The sequence below is a fragment of the Dama dama genome, chromosome 4, assembly GCF_033118175.1.
Source record: "Dama dama isolate Ldn47 chromosome 4, ASM3311817v1, whole genome shotgun sequence".
Classification (NCBI taxonomy): domain Eukaryota; kingdom Metazoa; phylum Chordata; class Mammalia; order Artiodactyla; family Cervidae; genus Dama; species Dama dama.
Genome location: NC_083684.1, coordinates 41,340,902 through 41,360,803, shown reverse-complemented (window position 1 = coordinate 41,360,803; position 19,902 = coordinate 41,340,902). Strand labels below are relative to the sequence as shown.

At 39.4% G+C, this 19,902-nt stretch overlaps 1 protein-coding gene across 1 annotated transcript in view; it reads right to left on the bottom strand.

Annotated features, from left to right (window-relative positions):
• TANGO6 (transport and golgi organization 6 homolog) overlaps positions 1-19,902 on the bottom strand; it is a 177,672-nt gene that overhangs the window by 87,946 nt on the left and 69,824 nt on the right. The window contains exon 14 of the mRNA XM_061138812.1: positions 19,773-19,830. Within this exon, the coding sequence (XP_060994795.1) occupies positions 19,773-19,830 (58 nt within the window). The remainder of the gene's footprint in view (positions 1-19,772; positions 19,831-19,902) is intronic.

The window sequence follows — 19,902 nt, the reverse complement described above, 5'->3', positions numbered from 1 at the left end:
AAGAGTCCCATATAGGATAAACCCAAGGAGAAACACGCCAAGACACATACTAATCAAACTAACAAAGACTAAAGAATATTAAAAGCAGCAAGGGAGAAGCAACAAGTAACATACAAGGGAAACCCCATATGCTTAACAGCTGATCTTTCAACCAAAACTCTGCAGGCCAGAAGGGAATGGCAGGATATATTTAAAGTATTGAAAGGGAAAAAATCTACAACCAAGAATACTGTACCCAGTAAGGATCTCATTCAAAATTGATGGAGAAATAAAAAGCTTTTCAGATAAGCGAAAGTTAAGAGAATTCAGTACCACCAAATCAGCTTTACAACAAATGTTAAAGGGACTTATATAGTCAAGAAATACAAGAGAAGAGAAAAGATCTACAAAATCAACCCCAAATAATTAAGAAAATGGTAACAGGAACATATATATCAATAATTACTTTAAATGTAAATGGACTAAATGCTCCAACCAAAAGACACAAACTGGCTGAATGGATACAAAAACAAGACCCAAATACATGCTATCTACAAGAAACCCACTGCAGACCTCACGACACATATAGACTGAAAGCGACAGGATGGAAAAATAAATTCCATGCAAATGGGAAGCAAAAGAAAGCTGGAGGAGCAATCCTCATATCAGACAAAATAGACCTTAAAATAAAGAAGATTACAAGAGATAAGGAAGGACACTACATAATGATCAAAGGATCAATCCAAGAGAAAGGCATAACAGTTGTAAATATCTATGCACTCAACATAGAAGCAACTCAGTACATAAGGCAAACACAAACAAACATAAAAGGAGAAATTGACAGTAACACAATAGTAGTCGGAGAGTTTAACACCCCACTCACACCAATGAACAGATCATCAAAACAGAAAATTAATAAGGAAACACAAGTCTTAAATGATACATTAGATGAGATGGATCTCATTGACACCTTCAGGACATTCCATCCAAATGCAGAAGAATACATCTTCTTCTCAAGTGCACGTGGAACATTCTCCAGAATAGACTACATCTTGGGTCACAAATCAAACCTCAGTAAATTTAAGAAAATTGAAATCGTATCAACCATCTTCTCCAACCACAACGCTATGACAGTAGATATCAATTACAAGAAAAAAACTGTAAGAAACACAAACACATGGAGATTAAACATGTTTCTAAATAACCAGCAGGTTACTGAAGAAATCAAAAGGAAAATCAAAAAGTTTCTAGAAACAAATGACAATGAAAACACAACAACTCGAAACCTAAGGGGTACAGCAAAAACAGTTCTAAGAGAGAAGTTTATGCAATTCTACCTCAAGAAACAAGAAAAACATCGAACAGACAACCTAACTTTACACCTAAAACAACTGGAAAAAGAAGAACAAAAACCCCCAAAATTAGCAAAAGGAAAGAAATCATAAAGATCTGAGCAGAAATACATGAAGAAGAAATGAAAGAAACAACAGTAAAGATTAATAAAACTAAAAGTTGGTTCTTTGAGAAGATAAACAAAATTGACAATCCTTTAGCCAGACTCATCAAGGAAAAAAAAAAAGAATCAAATCAACAAAATTAGAAATGAAAAAGGAGAGGTTACAACAGACAATGCAGAAATACAAAGGATTATGACAGACTATTATAAACAACTATATGGCAATAAAATGGATAACCTGGAAGAAATAACAGATTCTTAGACAAGTTCAACCTTCCAAGACTGAACCAAGAAGAAACAGAAATTATGAACAACCCAATCACAAGCACTGAAACTGAAGCTGTGATAAAAAAAATCTCCCCCCCAAAAAAAACCCAGGACCAGATGGCTTCACAGGAGAGTTCTATCAAACATTTAGAGAAGAGCTAATGCCTATCCTTTTAAAACTCTTTCAAAAAACTGCAGAGGAAAGAACACTTCCAAACTCATTCTATGAGGCCACCATCACCCTGATACCAAAAACAGACAGAGACAACACAAAAAAAGAAAACTACAGGCCAATATCACTGATGATCATAGATGCAAAAATCCTCAACAAAAGTTTAGCAAACAAAATTCAGCAACACATCAAAAAGCTCATACACCATGATCAAGTTGGGTTTATTCCAGGAATGCAAAGATTCTTCAATATAAGCAAATGAATCAATGTGATACGCCATATTAACAAAGTGAAACATAAAAACCATATGATAATCTCAATAGATGCAGAAAAAGCCTTTGACAAAATTCAACACCCATTTATGATTAAAACTTTTCCAAAAATGGGCATAGAAAGAACCTACCTCAGCATAGTAAAGGCCATACACGATAAGCCTATAGCAAACATTACTCTCAATGGTGAAAAACTGAAAGCATTTGAAAGCATTCTCTCTTAAGATCAGGAACAAAACAAGGGTGTCCACTTTCACCACTATTACTCAACATAGTTTTAGAAGTCCTAGCTACAGCAATCAGAGAAGAAAAAGAAATAAAAGGAATCCAGATTGGAAAAGAAGTAAGTCTCTCACTGTTTGCAGATGACGTGATACTGTACATAGAAACCCCTAAAGATATTATCAGAACATTACTAGAGCTAATCAGTGAATTTGCTTTTGAACTGTGGTGTTGGAGAAGACTCTTGAGAGTCCCTTGGATTGCAAGGAGATCAAACCAGTCAATCCTAAAAGAAATCAGTCCTGAATATTCATTGGAAGGACTGATGTTGAAGCTCAAACTCCCAATACTTTGGCCACCCGATGCAAAGAACTGACTCCTTGGAAAAGACCCTGATGCTGGGAAAGATTGAAGGCAGGAGGAAAAGGGGATTACAGAGGATGAGATGGTTTAATGGCATCACTGACTTCACAGACATGGGTTTGAGCAAGCTCCGGGAGCTGGAGATGGACAGGTAAGCCTGGTATGCTGCAGTCCATGGGGCTGCAAAGAGTTGGACAGGACAGAGCGACTGAACTGAGCTGAATTGAAGTCCAACATCCAAAGTCTTCTGGGACATTTCCTTGTGCTTGGCTATTTCGTGACTATGTTATAATTACTATACATAACTAAATATACAATAATTATCTTAAGAGAAGGAATGGGTAGTTATTGCTTAATGGTTAAGAGTTTCTGGGTGGGCTGTTGAAAAAGTTTTGGAAGTAGAAGTGACACAACATTACAGATATATTTAATGCCACTAAATTGTACATTTAAAGATGGTTAGAATAGAAAATTTTATAATAAATTTACCATAATAAAATTTTTAATCATTAAAAATTAAAAAAATATTATGAGGATTCTTTTGGGTCTAGGGTGACGGTCCCTTCTTCTATAGAGATATGCTTTTTTGTAAGACATCCACAGACACCACGAGTATATAATATTTAAAACTCTAATTCCCAGTTTGAACTTTCCTGAATCCCAGTAATACAAATATGCAAGAGAGGTGGACCACTCTGGGATTACACTCTCTCCAGTGACAAGACAATGCCCTTTCCAGTCCCTGGGGATAAGATGAAGGAATATCATTTTCACTTTTCATTCACCTGAAGGTGTATTCCTTTGGGATCTAAGCTTAATGCTAGAGGTCTTCTATTAGACTCCCCATTTCAAGTTGGGACTAGGGCTTCCCTTGTGTCTCAGACGGTAAAGCGTCTGCCTACACTGTGGGAGACCCAGGTTCGATCCCTGGGTCAGGAAGATCCTCTGGAGAAGGAAATGGCAACCCACTGCAGTACTCTTGCCTGGAAAAACCCATGGACAGAGGAGCCCGATAGGCTACAGTCCATGGGGTCGCAAAGAGTCGAACATCACTGAACGACTTTACTACACTTCACTTCAAGTTGGGACTAGCCAGGCTATCACTTCTACAGGTCTGACCTTCAAGAGCAGGAAACTAAAACTTAATTTCAGCAAATTTCCTGAGGGCAAATGCAGGTTCTTAAGCTCCATTTACCTTTTAGGATCTGGTTTTCTCTTAAGAACCCACTCCAGTATTCTGGCCTGGAGGATTCCATGGACTGTAGAGTCCATGGGGCTGCAAAGAGTCGGACATGACTGAGCCACTTTCACTTTCTCTTCAGATGTTGGCTCGGTAATTCGCTATTTTCTTGTTGGCTCTTTTATGCTTTTAAAGTGTCTTAAATATGTTAACCTGCATAAAATTGTTTCAGTTGAGGTATCTCATCGTGGGACATCATCGACTCAATAGACATAAATTTGAGCAAACTCCAGAAGATAGTGAAGGATAGAGAAGCCTGGCGCACTGCAGTTCATGGGGTCTCAGAGTTGGACATGACTGAGCGACTAAACAACAATATCTCATAATTGGCTTCCCTGGTGGTTCATTGGTAAAGAATCTATCTGCTAATGCAGAAGACACAAGAGATGTGAGTTTGACCCCTGGGTCAGGAGGATCCCCTAGAGGAGGAAATGGCAACCCGCTCCAGTCTTCTTGCCTAGAAAATTCTTTAGATAGGAGCCTGGTGGGCTACACTACAGGTCACAAAGAATCTGAGCACATATTGAGCATACATCTCACCATTATTGGAAATGGAAGAGAGAAATGTATTTTCTTCTAGATTTTTGTCTAGTTGAATAGAAGGTTTAATGTTTTAACACACCTGACAAACATGGTACATATTGAGGTTTCTTTGTTGTTAGTAATAGTTAGCATGTAAGATTCTCCATTTATCAAATCTGTCATCCTAAACAAGTGATAAGTGCCTTTCCTTTACACTGCTGTCTCACTGAGCTTAACCTGAAGCTATTTTCACATTTTTCACACACAATTTTTGACCCACTCAACAACCTAACAAGTGTCACATACAAAAACGTCTAATACGAACTGATGAAAGACCAAACACATGGTGCCACCAGAGAATCATATTTAAGAGCAGAGCAGGGTGGCTCTATGAGCTATAGTTTTCCTTTTATGTCCTTGTTATGAATAGCAACTAGATAGACATATCTGGACAAAATTTTGCTTCTATTTTAACCATTTGGTCGCTCAACTGCAAGACAAGAAATAATGGATAGATTCAATTTTATCTAATTAGTATTCCTTGACTTAGTAATTCTGAAAACTGAATCACTTTGCAACCTAAATATAGAAAAGTTATTATTATGGTCTGGTTCCTAAGCAACCATTTCATTAAGAAAAGCTCCACTTGGGAAAAACATCTGTTTGTCAGTAAGGTTTCTGCTGTTATCATATAATTTCACAGTGAAAAAGCCATGGTCACCCTGTGCCTTAGTAATCCCTAGTTGTGAAAAGGTCAACAGAGGGTACTACAACAGAGAGCCATCTGTTTCAATCTGGGATAGTCCCTGAAACTTGTTACCAGCTTTCCTAAACAGCCACATAATTTAAAGGCCACTATCTTCTGGTTATAAAAGCAATAAATGTGGAGAAGGAAATGGCAACCCACTCCAGTATTCCTGCCTGGAAAAGTCCATGGACGGAGGAGTCTGGAGGGCTGAAGTCCATGGGATTACATGACTGAGCATGTGTGCACGAGGGTGGAGGGAAATGGGTTGGTAGCAATAAAGTGGTAGTACTAAAAAAAATAAATAAATAAATAAAAGCAATAAATGTTCATGCTAGAGAACATGAAACCGCTAAGAAAAAAGGCACAAAGAAAATAAAAGTCATTTGAGCTTTTGATGCCTTCATATTAGATCTCACTTGAAAAGTGTATTCTGTGCTATAAAAAAAAAAATTGAAAACCACTGACCTAAAATAACTCCATATGTTTCTGCCTTTGTCGTCTGCAACGAGAGTATTTTCTGTAATGGTTAGGGGCTGTGTGTTGGACAACTGCACTGAGAGATTTCTACAGACAGTCAAACATTCAGTGACAATCTCTAATGGGGTGAGAAGGTGATGAAAGGTATGTGTCACATGACATATCACATGTGACATGGATTATAAAACTTCCTTGTCAGGTCACATAGACGGCCCAGGACAGTGATTTTTCTAATCTTTTGTTGTTTTTAAAGCAGCAGAATCTTGTTTTCCCCTGATGTTTTTTAGAGGAGGCTCAATGAAAGAGAGAAAAAGAAAAGAGCCTATCCAGTCCACCCCTTCTTCACTGACCTTTGGGGTCCTTCCAGGCTGCAGGCTCCTCCCCGGTACAGCACTGCTACTTCATTGTGCCCTCGGTCTGGGTCACTGGTCCCTCCCTTCTTCACTAGGCACCAGATCTCACCTTAAGGGTCACTTCCTCCTACCCCTTTCTGTCAGGTAAAATGTCCCTAACACAGGCTCTAGTATCACTGTCTACCTTCCTTCCCAGCATCTGTCAAAGCCACATTTCACATCTGTGTGACTTTTTTAACTTTTAAAGACTTTTTTTTTTTTTTTTTGGATGTGAACCATTTTTAAAGTCTTTACTGAATTTGTTACAATACTGCTTCTGTTTTATGTTTTGGTTTTTTGGCCCCGAGGCATGTGGGATCTTAGCTCCCCAACCAAGGATCGAACTCACACCCCATGCATTAAAAGGTGAAGTCTCAACCACTGGACTGCAAGGAAGTCCCATTTGTGTGACTTTTGATTAGCATTTGTCCCCTCCACCTCCTCCCTGCCTCAAACTATACATATTCCATGAAGGCAGGGCATGACTGTTTTTCCTCAGCAGTATACTGAGTGCAGCACCCTTACACAGAGTAGGTGGTCAATGAATATTTGTTGAGTGAATGACCATTTAAAACTATTAAGGAAAAAACCAACAGCCAAAGATATTTTACAGTCTTTCTGTCACTGTCTAAAGTCAGGTTATCAATAATGGAAAACAGATGCTGAACATAAAATACAAAAGTGCTTCAGAGTGGCTTCCCTGGTGGCTCAGTGGTAGAGAATCTGCCTGCAACCAAGCTTGTGCGCCACAACTACTGAGCCCACGTGCAGCAACGACTGAAGCCCGAGCTCCCCTGAACCTGTACTCTGCAACGAGAGAGCAGTTCCTGCTTGCCACAGCTAGAGAAAAGTCCTCACAGCAACAAAGACCCAGCACAGGCAAAATTAAATTTAGGAAAAAGAAAAGAAAAAGAAGTGCTTCAGAAACTGTCTTCTCCTAAGAAAGAAAACTTTAGCAATCGTGATTTGGCAGGTGGACGGAAGGATGACCTAATTAGGTCTTTGGTAGTGCAGAGTCTGTGATCTGCATTCCCTGAGGCTCAGTTCATTCCCTATCTTCCAGCCTCCTCGGGGACAGTAGAGATGCCACCAGATCAGGAAAAAAAATTAAGTGTAAAAGTCTAATGCAAAAATCTAAAGGTGAGTTGCTCCAAACTACACTGTTTAAGTGCATTTTTCCACCACTGCCCAAGATCTTGACGTGACCACAGAGGGGGAAATTGATATTTCAATCAATTAAAAATGTTAAAACTATGATTCAGCAACACAAATAACTATGTCAAGGTGAATAAAAAATATAATTGGGCTTATTAAGTGTGTGGATAACTTCAAGAATCATCTTAATCACACTGGGTGTGATTAGGAATTTTAATTTGTATTTGAAATGAAGGGTAAGATAAACACTTTAGTTTGGGAGGGAAGAGCAAGGGAGGGTGACCCTACAGCTGTTGCCTCAAAGAAGTTCCAGTAAAATATGGGACAGACATAGAAAACGGACTTGTGGACACAGGATGGGAAGGGAAGGAGAGGGTGGGACGAATTCAGAGTAGCACTGACATATATACACTACCACGTGTAAAACAAGGGCTTCCCTGATAGCTCAATTGGTAAAGAATCCATCTGCAATGCAGGAGATCCCAGTTCAATTCCCGGGTTGGGAAGATCCACTGGACAAGGGATAGGCTACCCATTCCAGTATTCTTGGGCTTCCCTTGTGGTTCTGCTGGTAAAGAATCCACCCACAATGTGGGAGACCTGCGTTAGGAAGATCCTCTGGAGAAGGGAAAGGCTACTCACTCCAGCATTCTGGCCTGGAAAATTCCATGGACTGTATAGTCCATGGGATCCCAAAGAGTAGGACACAACTGAGTGACTTTCACTTCACGTGTAAAACAGGTAGCTAGTAGGAAACTGCAGCGTAGTGCAGGGAGCGGACCCCGGTGCTCTGTGATGACCGGGAAGGGTGGGATGGGGGTGGGAGGGAGGGTCAAGAGAGAGTGGATATATGTGTACTTATGACTGCTCCACACTGTTGTACAGAAGAAACTCATACAACACTGTACAGCAATTATACTCCAATTAAAAGAAATTAATGTAAAAAAGATTAATTCCTTAGAGATTAAAGGAATACTGTACTTAAAGATAAGTCTTGAGAGTAACTTGCTATTTCAGTTGTGTGCTCTCTTTTATCCTTCTTAACTTGTCTTCAAATATCAACTTGACTAAAGAAAGGATGGCTCCAGGGCAAAATTTAAATAGCTGTTCTGCAGGGAAGGTATTTACAACCTTCTTAATAGCTTGTAGACATTGAAGCAACCGAGTTTTTATCCCTAGGTGTCTCATAAGTGCCTTATTGGTAATAAATTCTGCCTCTGTGACAGCTAGTTTACACAAATAGGAGGTAAAGGATTTGAAATGAGCCCTGGAAACCAAGAAATTAAGACGTATGTAATTGCTTAGCAGAAAATGTCAAGATCCACTGGTTCCAAGGCTTAATTCTACTGTCTGTAAGAGCAGAGGCCATGGTGATTGGAGATGGTGAGAAAAAGGAATGGAGAGAGAGGAGGGAAGGACAGGGAGGTCTATGGCCTTGACTTTGGAGTTGATGCTAGACTTCATCACTCCCTGGTTAGCCTTTTACTTGCAACAATCTTTGAGCTTTGGTTTCTTTGTCTGAAAAATGAGTAGATAAAGATGTTGACTCTTATATGGTTTTTATGGGGAGTAAATCAATTAATGCAAGTTACATCTGATATGTGGTTGGTGCTCAATAAATCATGAGTGAGTATATACTGGGTTGGCCCAAAAGTTCGTTTGAGGTTTTTCCAATATCTTAACCTGAACGAACTTATTGGCCAATCCAATACAAACAAGTAGATAAAATAACAACCATCAACAAGCATGATGCTTTCAAATCCAGGCATGCCATCACCAAGACATTACTGGTGGACTGGCAACAACAAAAAGCTTGTAAGGCCCTCCTAGAGCCCACATGGAAAGTTCAGCTGCCTTGTCCTGGCATTCTGACAGCTTATGGATTCCAGCCTAGTCACACTTCTCCCCATCCTGCCCACTTTGCTCCACTAACAATCTGAACTGCTTACAGTACTATCTGCCTTTATACTTGCCCTGCTCTTGACTACCTTCCTACCTCTGCTTTTCTTTCAACCTCAGTTCCCTCGTTCCACCTCCACACTCTAAATCCTGCTCATCCCTATTAACAGTCCTAAGAACTCCATGAAAAACTGCTTTGGATTTTTCTAAGTTTATTTTTTAAAGTATATATAATGCTATTAAACTGATAACAAAAAATAAAAGTATGTAACTCAGTGATTTTTTAGTATATTACAAGGTTGTGCAATGATCATCACTATCTAAGCCCAAAACATTGCATCATCTCCCCAAAGAAACCTCACATCCACTATCAGTTCAGTACAGTTCAGTTCAGTCGCTCAGTTGTGTCTGACTCTTTGCGTAAATCACAGCACACCAGGCTTCCCTGTCCATCACAAACTCCCAGAGTTTACTCAAACTCATGCCCATCGAGTCGGTGATGCCATCCAGCCATCTCACCGTCTGTCGTCCCCTTCTCCTCCTGCCCCAATCCCTCCCAGCATCAGGGTCTTTTCCAATATGTCAACTCTTCACATCAGGTGGCCAAAGTATTGGAGTTTGAGCTTCAGCATCAGTCCTTCCAATGAACACCCAGGACTGATCTCCTTTAGGGTGGACTGGTTGGATTTCCTTGCAGTCCAAGGGACTCTCAAGAGTCTTCTCCAACACCACAGTTCAAAACCATCAATTTTTTGGCACTCAGCTTTCTTCACAGTCCAACTCTCACATCCATACATGACCACTGGAAAAGGATAGCCTTGACCAGACAGACCTTTGTTGGCAAAGTAATGTCTCTGCTTTTTAATGTGCTATCTAGGTTGGTCATAACTTTCCTTCCAAGGAGTAAGCGTCTTTTAATTTCATGGCTGCAGTCACCATCTGCAGTGATTTTGGAGCCCCCAAAAAATAAAGTCTGACACTGTTTCCACTGTCTCCCCATCTATTTCCCGTGAGGTGATGGGACCAGATGCCATGATCTTAGTTTTCTGCAAGTTGAGCTTTAAACCAACTTTTTCACTCTCCTCTTTCACTTTCATCAAGAGGCTTTTTAGTTCCTCTTCATTTTCTGCCATAAGGGTGGTGTAATCTGCATATCTGAGGTTATTGATATTTCTCCCGGCAATCCTGATTCCAGCTTGTGCTTCTTCCAGACCAGCGTTTCTCATGATGTACTCTGCCCAGAAGTTAAATAAGCAGAGTGACAATATACAGCCTTGACATACTCCTTTTCCTATTTGGAACCAGTCTGTTGTTCCATGTCCAGTTCTAACTGTTGCTTCCTGACCTGCATACAGGTTTCTCAAGAGGCAGGTCAGGTGGTCTGGTATTCCCATCTCTTTCAGAATTTTCCACAGTTTATTGTGATCCACACAGTCGAAGGCTTTGGCGTAGTCAATAAAGCAGAAATAGATGTCACTCCCTATTCCCCTCTCTTCCCATTTTCTGGCAACCACGAAACTGCCTTCTATCTCTATGGATTTGCCTACTCTGGACATTTCATACAAAATGTGGCCTTTTGTGTGTGGTTCCTTTCATTTACCATGTTTTGAAGGTTCACTCACTTTGTAGTATGAATCAGTACTTCGTTCTTTTTTGTTGCTAAATAATACTCCACTATTTAGATATACCACCTTTAATTTATCCATTCATCAGGTGATAGAAGTTTAGGTTGTTTCTACTGTGAATGAAAAATATTGCCTGCTCTACCAGTAAATAAAAGATGTTACAGCCGTTAAGCCATCACATTACAGTCTCTCTGACGGTGAGCTCTGGGGGAACTCAGGATGAAACAGGATGCCCGTCATCTAGCAGTCAGCCACCCTAACGGTGCCCCCCGGGGAGACTCAGGATGAGAAGGCACAGGATGCAGGCCCCAGACAGCTGAGGTGCCTAACAAAGGAATCACTTACATCTTCCCATACACAGAAAAGCACTAAATTCCTTAACTTGACGTATCTGGTTTCTTTAACAGTAATCTTTTGATATTCTGACTATCTGGTCTTTGTGACAAAAACTCTTATATATCCTGGTTCCTCCCTTACCTCTTCAGAGTTATCTAAGATGTTGTGTCCCAGGCTTGAAGTCCTCAGAAAGTCTGCCAAATAAAACATAATTCTTAACTTGTACGTTGTGCATTTTTTCAGTCGACACTATTTTTTTTGGCTATTACAAATAATGCTGCTATAAGTATTCATATGTAAGCTTTTGTGGGGACATATGTTTTCATTTCTCTTGGGTGTATATCTAGGAGTGGAACTGGTGGATCATATGGTAACTTTGTTTAACCTTTTGAGAACTGCCAGACTGTTCTTCAGAGGAACTGCACCATTCTATGTTTTCACCAGCAGTGTATGGGCATTGCTTTCATAAACTGTATTATTTTAAAGTAAGTAATTTTAAAATGCAATTTATTGGCATCAGAAATATAACAAATATCAAAAGTCCTATTCAGAAAGCTACCTGTTTTTCTAATCCACAATCTCAGGAAACTATATATATCCCAGGATTGTTCTGAAGACTCTCTCCTGACACTCCTAAAATGAGGCTGGTGTCCCCAGTGCTGAAACAGTAATGACCAACAGTGGGAAGAAGGACTGGCAGTGTGAGGTAACATACACATGCCACTAACAGAAGATGAGTTTCAAAGATACACATAGAGATTGCTTAGAAAATAACACAGTACTGGGCTTCCCCAGTGGTCCAGCGGTTGAGAATCCGCCTGCCAATGCAGGGGACATAGTTTCAATCCCTGCTCTTAGAAGATCCCACATGCCACAGAGCAACTAAGCCCATGCGCCGCAACTGCTGAGCCCAGGCCCCACAACTACGGAAGTCCCCACGCCCTAGAATCCATGCTCCACAACGAGGCAAGCCACAGCAAGGAGAAGCCCACGCTTGGCTCCTAGAGAGAAGCCTCTGCTTGCCACTACTAGAGAAGTCCCTGTGCAGCAATGAAGACCCAGCCCCGCCAAAAATAAATTAATTAATTAATTAAAAAACAACAACAAAAAACAGTACTCACTGACAAATGAGTAAAACCACATACATACACACAAAATCAAGCAAACATGAGATCAGCGTATTATTAAGCTATAGGAAGAATTCATTTGTAGTGAAACCATGTCTCATACACAGGCCTGGTTCTCCCATACCTTCGGCCATCTGAGAACTCAGCCCTTGTGCCTTGGAAACAGGAAAAACTATTTTAGGATTAATTATTTTTCCCTGTGGCAAGAGCAGTCTTCAGAGATGGAGAGACTGAAGATTCAAATCATGGTATTAACATTTGGTATCTGTGTCACTTTGGGCCAGCTGCTTAACCTCTTTGAGCCTCAGTTTCCTCATCTGTAAAACAGGGATAAAAATTTCTAACTCACAGAGTTACTGTGACAGGCACATAATAGTAAGTGGTGACTTCTATAATGTTTATTTCCATCTCTCTTATATGGCAGCTATCCTGGGAAATCTTAGAAGGTGAAAAATAACTAAACTTGAAGTAGCTAATTATCTTTTACTTATAGGTAAAAGTACTAAATTGCTAAATGTGTGCATGCATGCTAAGTCACTTCAGTCGTGTTCGACTCTTTGCGACCCTATGGTTTGTAACCTGCCAGGCTCCTCCGGCCATGGGATGCTCCAGGCAAGAACACTAGAATAGGTTGTCATGCCTTCCTCCAGGGGATCTCCCTGACCCAGGGATGGAACCCACATATTTTATGTCTCCTACACTGGTAGGTGGGTTCTTTACCACTAGTGCCACCTGAGAAGCCCAAATTGCTAAATATTCTGATGTAAATATGAGTGAATCAATCTTCAATTGATAGAGGAAATCACTGGACAGGTATACAGTCTCAGACTTGGAGAAGACATATTTTATCTGCACTGCAGTAAAATCAGGTACAGTGGACTGGGAATCCCTGAAACATGGGTCTGGTGTTCTATTACTCTCCCAATCTTTATGACTGTAGGCAAGTCAATTCTTCATTTATAAAAGAATTTTAATATGTTTTTATTGTATTTCAAGACTTTTGAACCAGTCCTAATGAGATGGATGAAGCTGGAGCCCCTTATACAGAGTGAAGTAAGCCAGAAAGATAAAGAACATTACAGCATACTAACACATATATATGGAATTTAGAAAGATGGTAATGATAACCCTATATGCAAAACAGAAAAAGAAACACAGAAATACAGAACAGACTTTTGAACTCTCTGGGAGAAGGCGAGGGTGGGATGTTTCGAGAGGAATCGGGTGGAGAGGGAGGTGGGAGCGGGGATTGGGATGGGGAAGACGTGTAAATCCATGGCTGATTCATATCAATGTATGACAAAACCCACTGAAATGTTGTGAAGTAATTAGCCTCCAACTAACAAAAAAATTTAAAAAAAAAAAAAAAAAGACTGTTGAAAGAATCAAAGCTTTCTAGATGACTAAGTGAAAATGAGAGTGAAGTCGCTCAGTCGTGTCCGACTCTTTGCAACCCCTACCAGGCTCCTCCATCCACGGGATTTTCCAGGCAAGGGTACTGGAGTGGGTTGCCATTTCCTTCTCCAGGGGATCTTCCCAACACAGGGATTGAACCCGGGTCTCCTGCATTGCAGGCAGCTGCTTTACCGTCTAAGCCACCAGGGAAGGTAGATGATTAAGCATTATTCAATTTTAATATATATTGATAATCATAATCATATCTGTTTTCCATCTTTAAAAGCACAACAAAAGGAGCAAATTCTACCATTATTTGGCAAGTTCTAGAGTAACCAAGTGTATTGGGGAAGCAGGGACAATATTTGAAGGTCAACAACAAGGTCCAAATTATTACTTGCTATGTAATCTTCGAAACAGGACTTAATCTGTGTAAGTCTCAGGATCTTTAGCTATAAAAAGAGGATCTCTCTCATCACACCTAAAAATTAACTCAAAATGGATAACTGACTTAAACGTTAAGAGCTAAAACAATAAAACCACTGAAAGAAAACACAGAAGTAAATCTCAATTATCTTGGATTAAGCAATGATTTCTTAGAAATGACACCAAAAGTGCAAGTAATAAGACAGGAAACTGATAGTCAGACTTCATCAACAGTAAGAAGTTTAGTGCTTCAAATGACACTAGGTATTTTTCTAAAGAAGATTATAAATGCACAATAAGTTCATGAAAAGATGCTCAGCATCATTAGTCATTAGAGAAATGCAAATCAAAATCACACTGAGATACCAGCTTCACACTCTAATATGGCTATATAAAAGGATAGACCATAGCAAGTATTGGTCAGGATGCAGAGAAACTGGAGTCCTCATGCATTGCCCCTGGGAAAGTAAATTGGTGTGGCCACTCTGGAAAACAGTTTGACAGCTCCTCAAAGGGTTAAACATAGAATTACTATAGGACCCAGTAATTCTGCTCCAATGTGTATACCCATAAGCAATGAAAACGTATGTCCACACAAAAACCTGTACATGAATATTTATTACAGTGTTACCCATAATAGCTTAAAAGTGAAGACAATGCAAATGACCATCAACTGAGGAATGGATAAACAAAATGTGGTTAATTAGTAGTACAATGTAATATTATTCAGCCATAAAAAAAGAATGAGGCCCTGATACATGCTACAACAGAGATGAATCTCACAAATGTTATGCTAATTGAAAAGAACCAGACACAAAAGTCCACATATTGTATGATTCTATATTATGAAACATCCAGAATAGGCAAATCCATAGAGACAAAAAGGAGATTAGTGGTTCCCAGGGGAAAGAGGGAGTAAAGAATGGGAACCAACTGATAATGGATATAGGGTTTCTTTTTGAAATGATGAAAAGTTCTGAAATTAGTGGTGATGACTGTATAAATACTAGAAACCACTGAATTGCACATTGTAAGACAGGTGAATTTCAGCTGTGTAAATTAAATCTCAAGAAGTTTAAAAAATGGGGATAATGCCTATTTCCAGAACTTTAATAATTTACTGAGCTAGCATATATGAGAGACGTTCACTAAATGCCCATTTGTTAATTAGGTGGTACACAACACAGAAGGAATCTTCCCATTTCAAGGAAATAAGTGAAGATGATAAACTTCCCAGGACCACATTCCACATTTCAATGCCCAACTCATTTAGGTGGTCCTTCAAGGGGTAGAATTATTTTCAGTTAATGGTTGCCTAACTTACTTTACTTGAAGTAGAAATCTGAGAATGAGATAGGGAGTTCAGTCTCTGACAAGTTAAGACATGTAATCCTGCTCAGTTTGAAACTCTGTAAAAACAATTTCACTTTGTATCTACTTTCCTGCCTTCCAGGCTTTTTGCCTTTCCCTCCTCTTAGCTCTTCTGCCAGAACTGAAAACTCTTCTGTGAAAGGAAAAGGGTGGAAGAGTCAGTGCAATTTGTTCAGGCATGTTATGTTGAGATGACTAGATTCTCTTCACGACACTCACTGGCATACTTTCACCTCTCATGCTTGGCTCAGAGCCTACAGTTTCTTTCTTTTTTTCAATGAGCCAAGAAGTTTCGCCCAAAGATTCTTTTGACACGGATGGGGATCACTTGGAGCTGTGAAATGCATCTATCGCTGGTGTTGCTTTCAAAATGTTCTTTAAATAATTAAAAGTGATCATGAGGAACCATGAGTAGATCCACGCTAAGATAGATAACTGGGCCATAATATCTTATTTGAAGAATATCACATGTTTATCACATTCATTACGGAACGTCTATTTCAAGACTGAAATGTGAAAAGTGCTCAAAACATCAAATATACATTATGGGACTCTTAAGGACATATTTTATCTCCTATTTTTGAAAAGAGGAAGACTTTTACTTTTTATCTTGAACACCTTCTTGCCATTTAAATGTTTTTTAAAACAATAAGAATGTATTAACTTACACTATAATGATGATAAAACAATGAGAAAAAGAATATACAAGGAAGTCTGAAAAGGAAAGACACTTAAAGGACACAGTCTAAGATTAAGTGTTCTATTTATAAACTCTGGATTGTAACTGGAACTCACTAACTTGTATAGAATTCTCTGCCTGAAGAAGCTGCTACTGAGTGTCTGGGAGCAGCTGCTATGAGAATTAAATCAACTATCACTTTCTCAGTAGAAATAAAAAGAGATGTGGTCTTTCATAAAATTAAATTTTAACTCAGAGGGAATTTAGTTCTCAGTCTGTTTTGATGTACAGATAATATGTACATCAGAAAGTTCTGGGATCCCTGGTGGTTCAGTGGTTAAGCACCCACCTTCTAATGCAGTCCCCTTGCACTATAGGATATCTACATGCGGCTGGTCTTGTCTGCATGCCTCACTGGAGTCCAGAATGGTTGGCTCTGGAGTGTTAGGCCTAGGCAAATAACACTGACATGCAGGTGGGAAAATTCAGCTCTTTCCTTTCTTAATGGGAAATTCACCTAAGGCCTTGGCCTTGAAGTGCATGGTACAAACACCAAAAACATCAATTAATTCAAACTTGTCTGCTGTGGGGAACTGAGAACAGAAATTAGACCTCTACCTCCCACATTCCTTCATCTCCAAATTAGCTACTAACTGATTAGCACACCAATTAAAAGTACTATAAACAAACACAAAACCAGCAGTTGTGATTTTTATAGCAGACCCTAGAGGCTAATGAGCTCAGTGGGTTAAACAGCTAAGAGGCTTACACAGCAGCGTTGCTATATGAGAATGACACATCGCTACTTCCCGAAAACCCTGTCCAAAAAAAAATCAATGAGAAACATCTCCTGGACAGTATCACAGCTTCCTGGAAAAAGTACAGGATGACTGTTTCTGAGACTTACTAATTATCAGCATTTCAGGTCCTTGCTTCATTGATTTATTTGATTTCCATAAGTGCCATTCACTGTCATGTGGAATCCTGAGCCCCATCAAGTCCTCAGGCTTATCTCAATTCCTGGCTTCTGTAACCTCTCGGCTGCCAATAATTACTTTCTCTCTCAACACACTCCACTCTTCTGCTCTCTCAGAGCTGTCCTTTTTCCTTGAGGAATGGTTATTTTTGTCTCCTCTGAAGAATGGCCTCTTGAGTTTATTCTTGCTCTTGTGCATTTCGGCCATCACCATGTGAATGTACCTGGGAGGCCCTGGACCAGAAAGGATCAGGAACAAGTACAGCAGAGAGATGTACACGGAACAGCAGGACTGCCCAGCCCAGCCAAGGTCAGCCGAACCCCACTGGTCTACAGATGTGTGAGTGATCACAGATGAGTGACAATAAATAAATAATACTGAACACTGAGGTAACCTGTCACATAGCAGAAGCCACCTGATCGAATACACCTACTCAAGCTTTAGCTCTGAGAAGTTACACATATCACCATATTATTACCTAGCAATCTAACAAAAGAAATAGTAGTGACATGCACTGCTATATTAAAATGGATAATCTACAAGGTCCTACGGTACAGCACAGGAAACACTGCTCAATGTTATGTGGCAGTCTGGATAGGAGGGGAGTTGTGGGGAGAATGGATACACGTATATGCATGGCTGAGTCCCTCTGCTGTCCACCTGAAACTATCACAACATTGTTAATCAGCTGTTAATAAGCTATACTCCAGTATAAAATGAAAGTTTAAATCTAAAGAAAAGAAATAGTAGTGATATGATGACAATGATGATAACATTAAAATCATAATTAGCTAACACATATTGAACACTTAATATGCACTAAGCACTTTCAAAGTACTAACTCATTTAATGTTAGCCCCCTTCATAAATAAACTTTTACTGATAGAACAGTATTAGATTTACAGATTTATTGAGAAGATGCACACATAGTTCCTGTATACTGCATACCCAGCTGTCTCCTATTACTGACTTTTACTTTAGCATGGTACATTATCACAATTAATGAACTAATTCTGGCATTTCGTTATCAACTAAAGTCCATAATTTACTCAGATTCTTTAAGTTTTTCCCTAATGTCCTTTTTTTGTTCCAGGATCCTATCCACCACATTATATTTAATCTCCTTAAGCTCTGATGGTTTAATCCCTCTCCTCCTCATTAAATTTTATTATTTTTTTGGCAACAGCTTTATTGAGACACAATTCACATACTGTAAAATTCACAATCTAAAATATACAATTCAGTAGTTTCTACCATACTGACAGAGTTGTGCAACAATCACCACAGTCAATTTTAGAATTGTGTGTTTTCATCACTCCCCCAAGGAAATCCTATACCCTTTGGCCATCACCTCCCAAACCCTTCCCCTTTCTCCCCAGCCCTAGACAACTACTAATCTACTCTCTGTCTCTGTAAATTTACCTATACTGGACATTTCATATGAAGGAACCATACAAAATGCGGTTTTCTCGGAATGGTTTCTTTCATCTATGTTTTCAAGGTTTACCCCCATGTTTCAATACTTCATTTTCATTGGCTGAATAATATTCCACTGTATATACATACCACATTTTGTCTATCTGTTCATCAAATGTTAGATATCTGGGTTCTACTTTTTGACTACTATGAACATTAATGAACAAGTTTTTGTATGAGCATATGTTTTCATTTTTCTTGGGTGAATACTTAGAATTGCTGGGTCAAGTGACAACTCTGCATTTATTTTTTTCAAAGAACTGCCAGACTATGTTCTAAAGCAGCTGTAGGGACTTCCCTGGTAGTCCAGTGGCTAAGACTCCACTCATCTAATACAGAGGGCCTGGGTTCAATCCCTAGTCAGGGAACTAGGTCCCACATAATGGCAAAACTATGACCTGGCGTAGTCAAATAACTAAAGCAAGCAACTGTACCATTTTACATCCCTACTTAGCTCCCTTTTTTACAGGTAAGAAATTGAAGCCAAGAGGGATTAAGTAATTTGTCAAAGTTCATATAGCTGAAAAGCAGGAGAGGTGGGGGAGGGTTGGTACATTCTGGTGATCAATCTCTAGACCCCAGCTCCTGAGGACTACAGCACACCACGGAGCCCAGAGACTGTGAGTTAATTCTGCCTTCTTACCAGGTCTGCCCCTCACCCTTCTGGGGAAAGGTGCTTAATTCTCCACACCCCTTTTCATAAAGCCCCTCTCTAGACTTAAATCCACAAATTAACAGGAGACAGAATCACAACAAATAATCATAAATGAGAAATAAAATGACTGCAAAAAATGTTTTAATAATGAAATATATTCCGAGATTCTTTTAGTTTAACAGGAGAGCAAAGGTGCATAATGACAGTAGCCATGTACCTAAAAGGTCAATGTAATAGGAGCTCACATGTGAGGCATTCTTTACCTCTTTAAATTTGAGGAAATGGGATTTAATCTACAGAATGGTAAGTAAACATAAATAAAGGCTTCCCCATCGTTATGAGATACTGAACTCTTCAGGGTCCCTTTAGGAGCCCTCCAGAAATATTACTATCATGACTGAAATTAAGTCCTAGCTAGGGGGCAGGAAGATGGACAAAATGACCAGCAGGTTATGATTCTATGACTTTAGAGATTTTGTGAAAACACATGATTTAATTTTTGGTCCACTGACTTAAAGTCCTTTAACCAGGACTAACTTACCCTGAATAGCAGACAGATATACAAAGGTGTCTTCATGCTCCAAGTTCTCCAAGAATATCTGAAACCACAAAATATAGCAGTGCCATGATTCACAAAGAGCAAGCGAGATTTAAGACACCTTTAGAGCAGA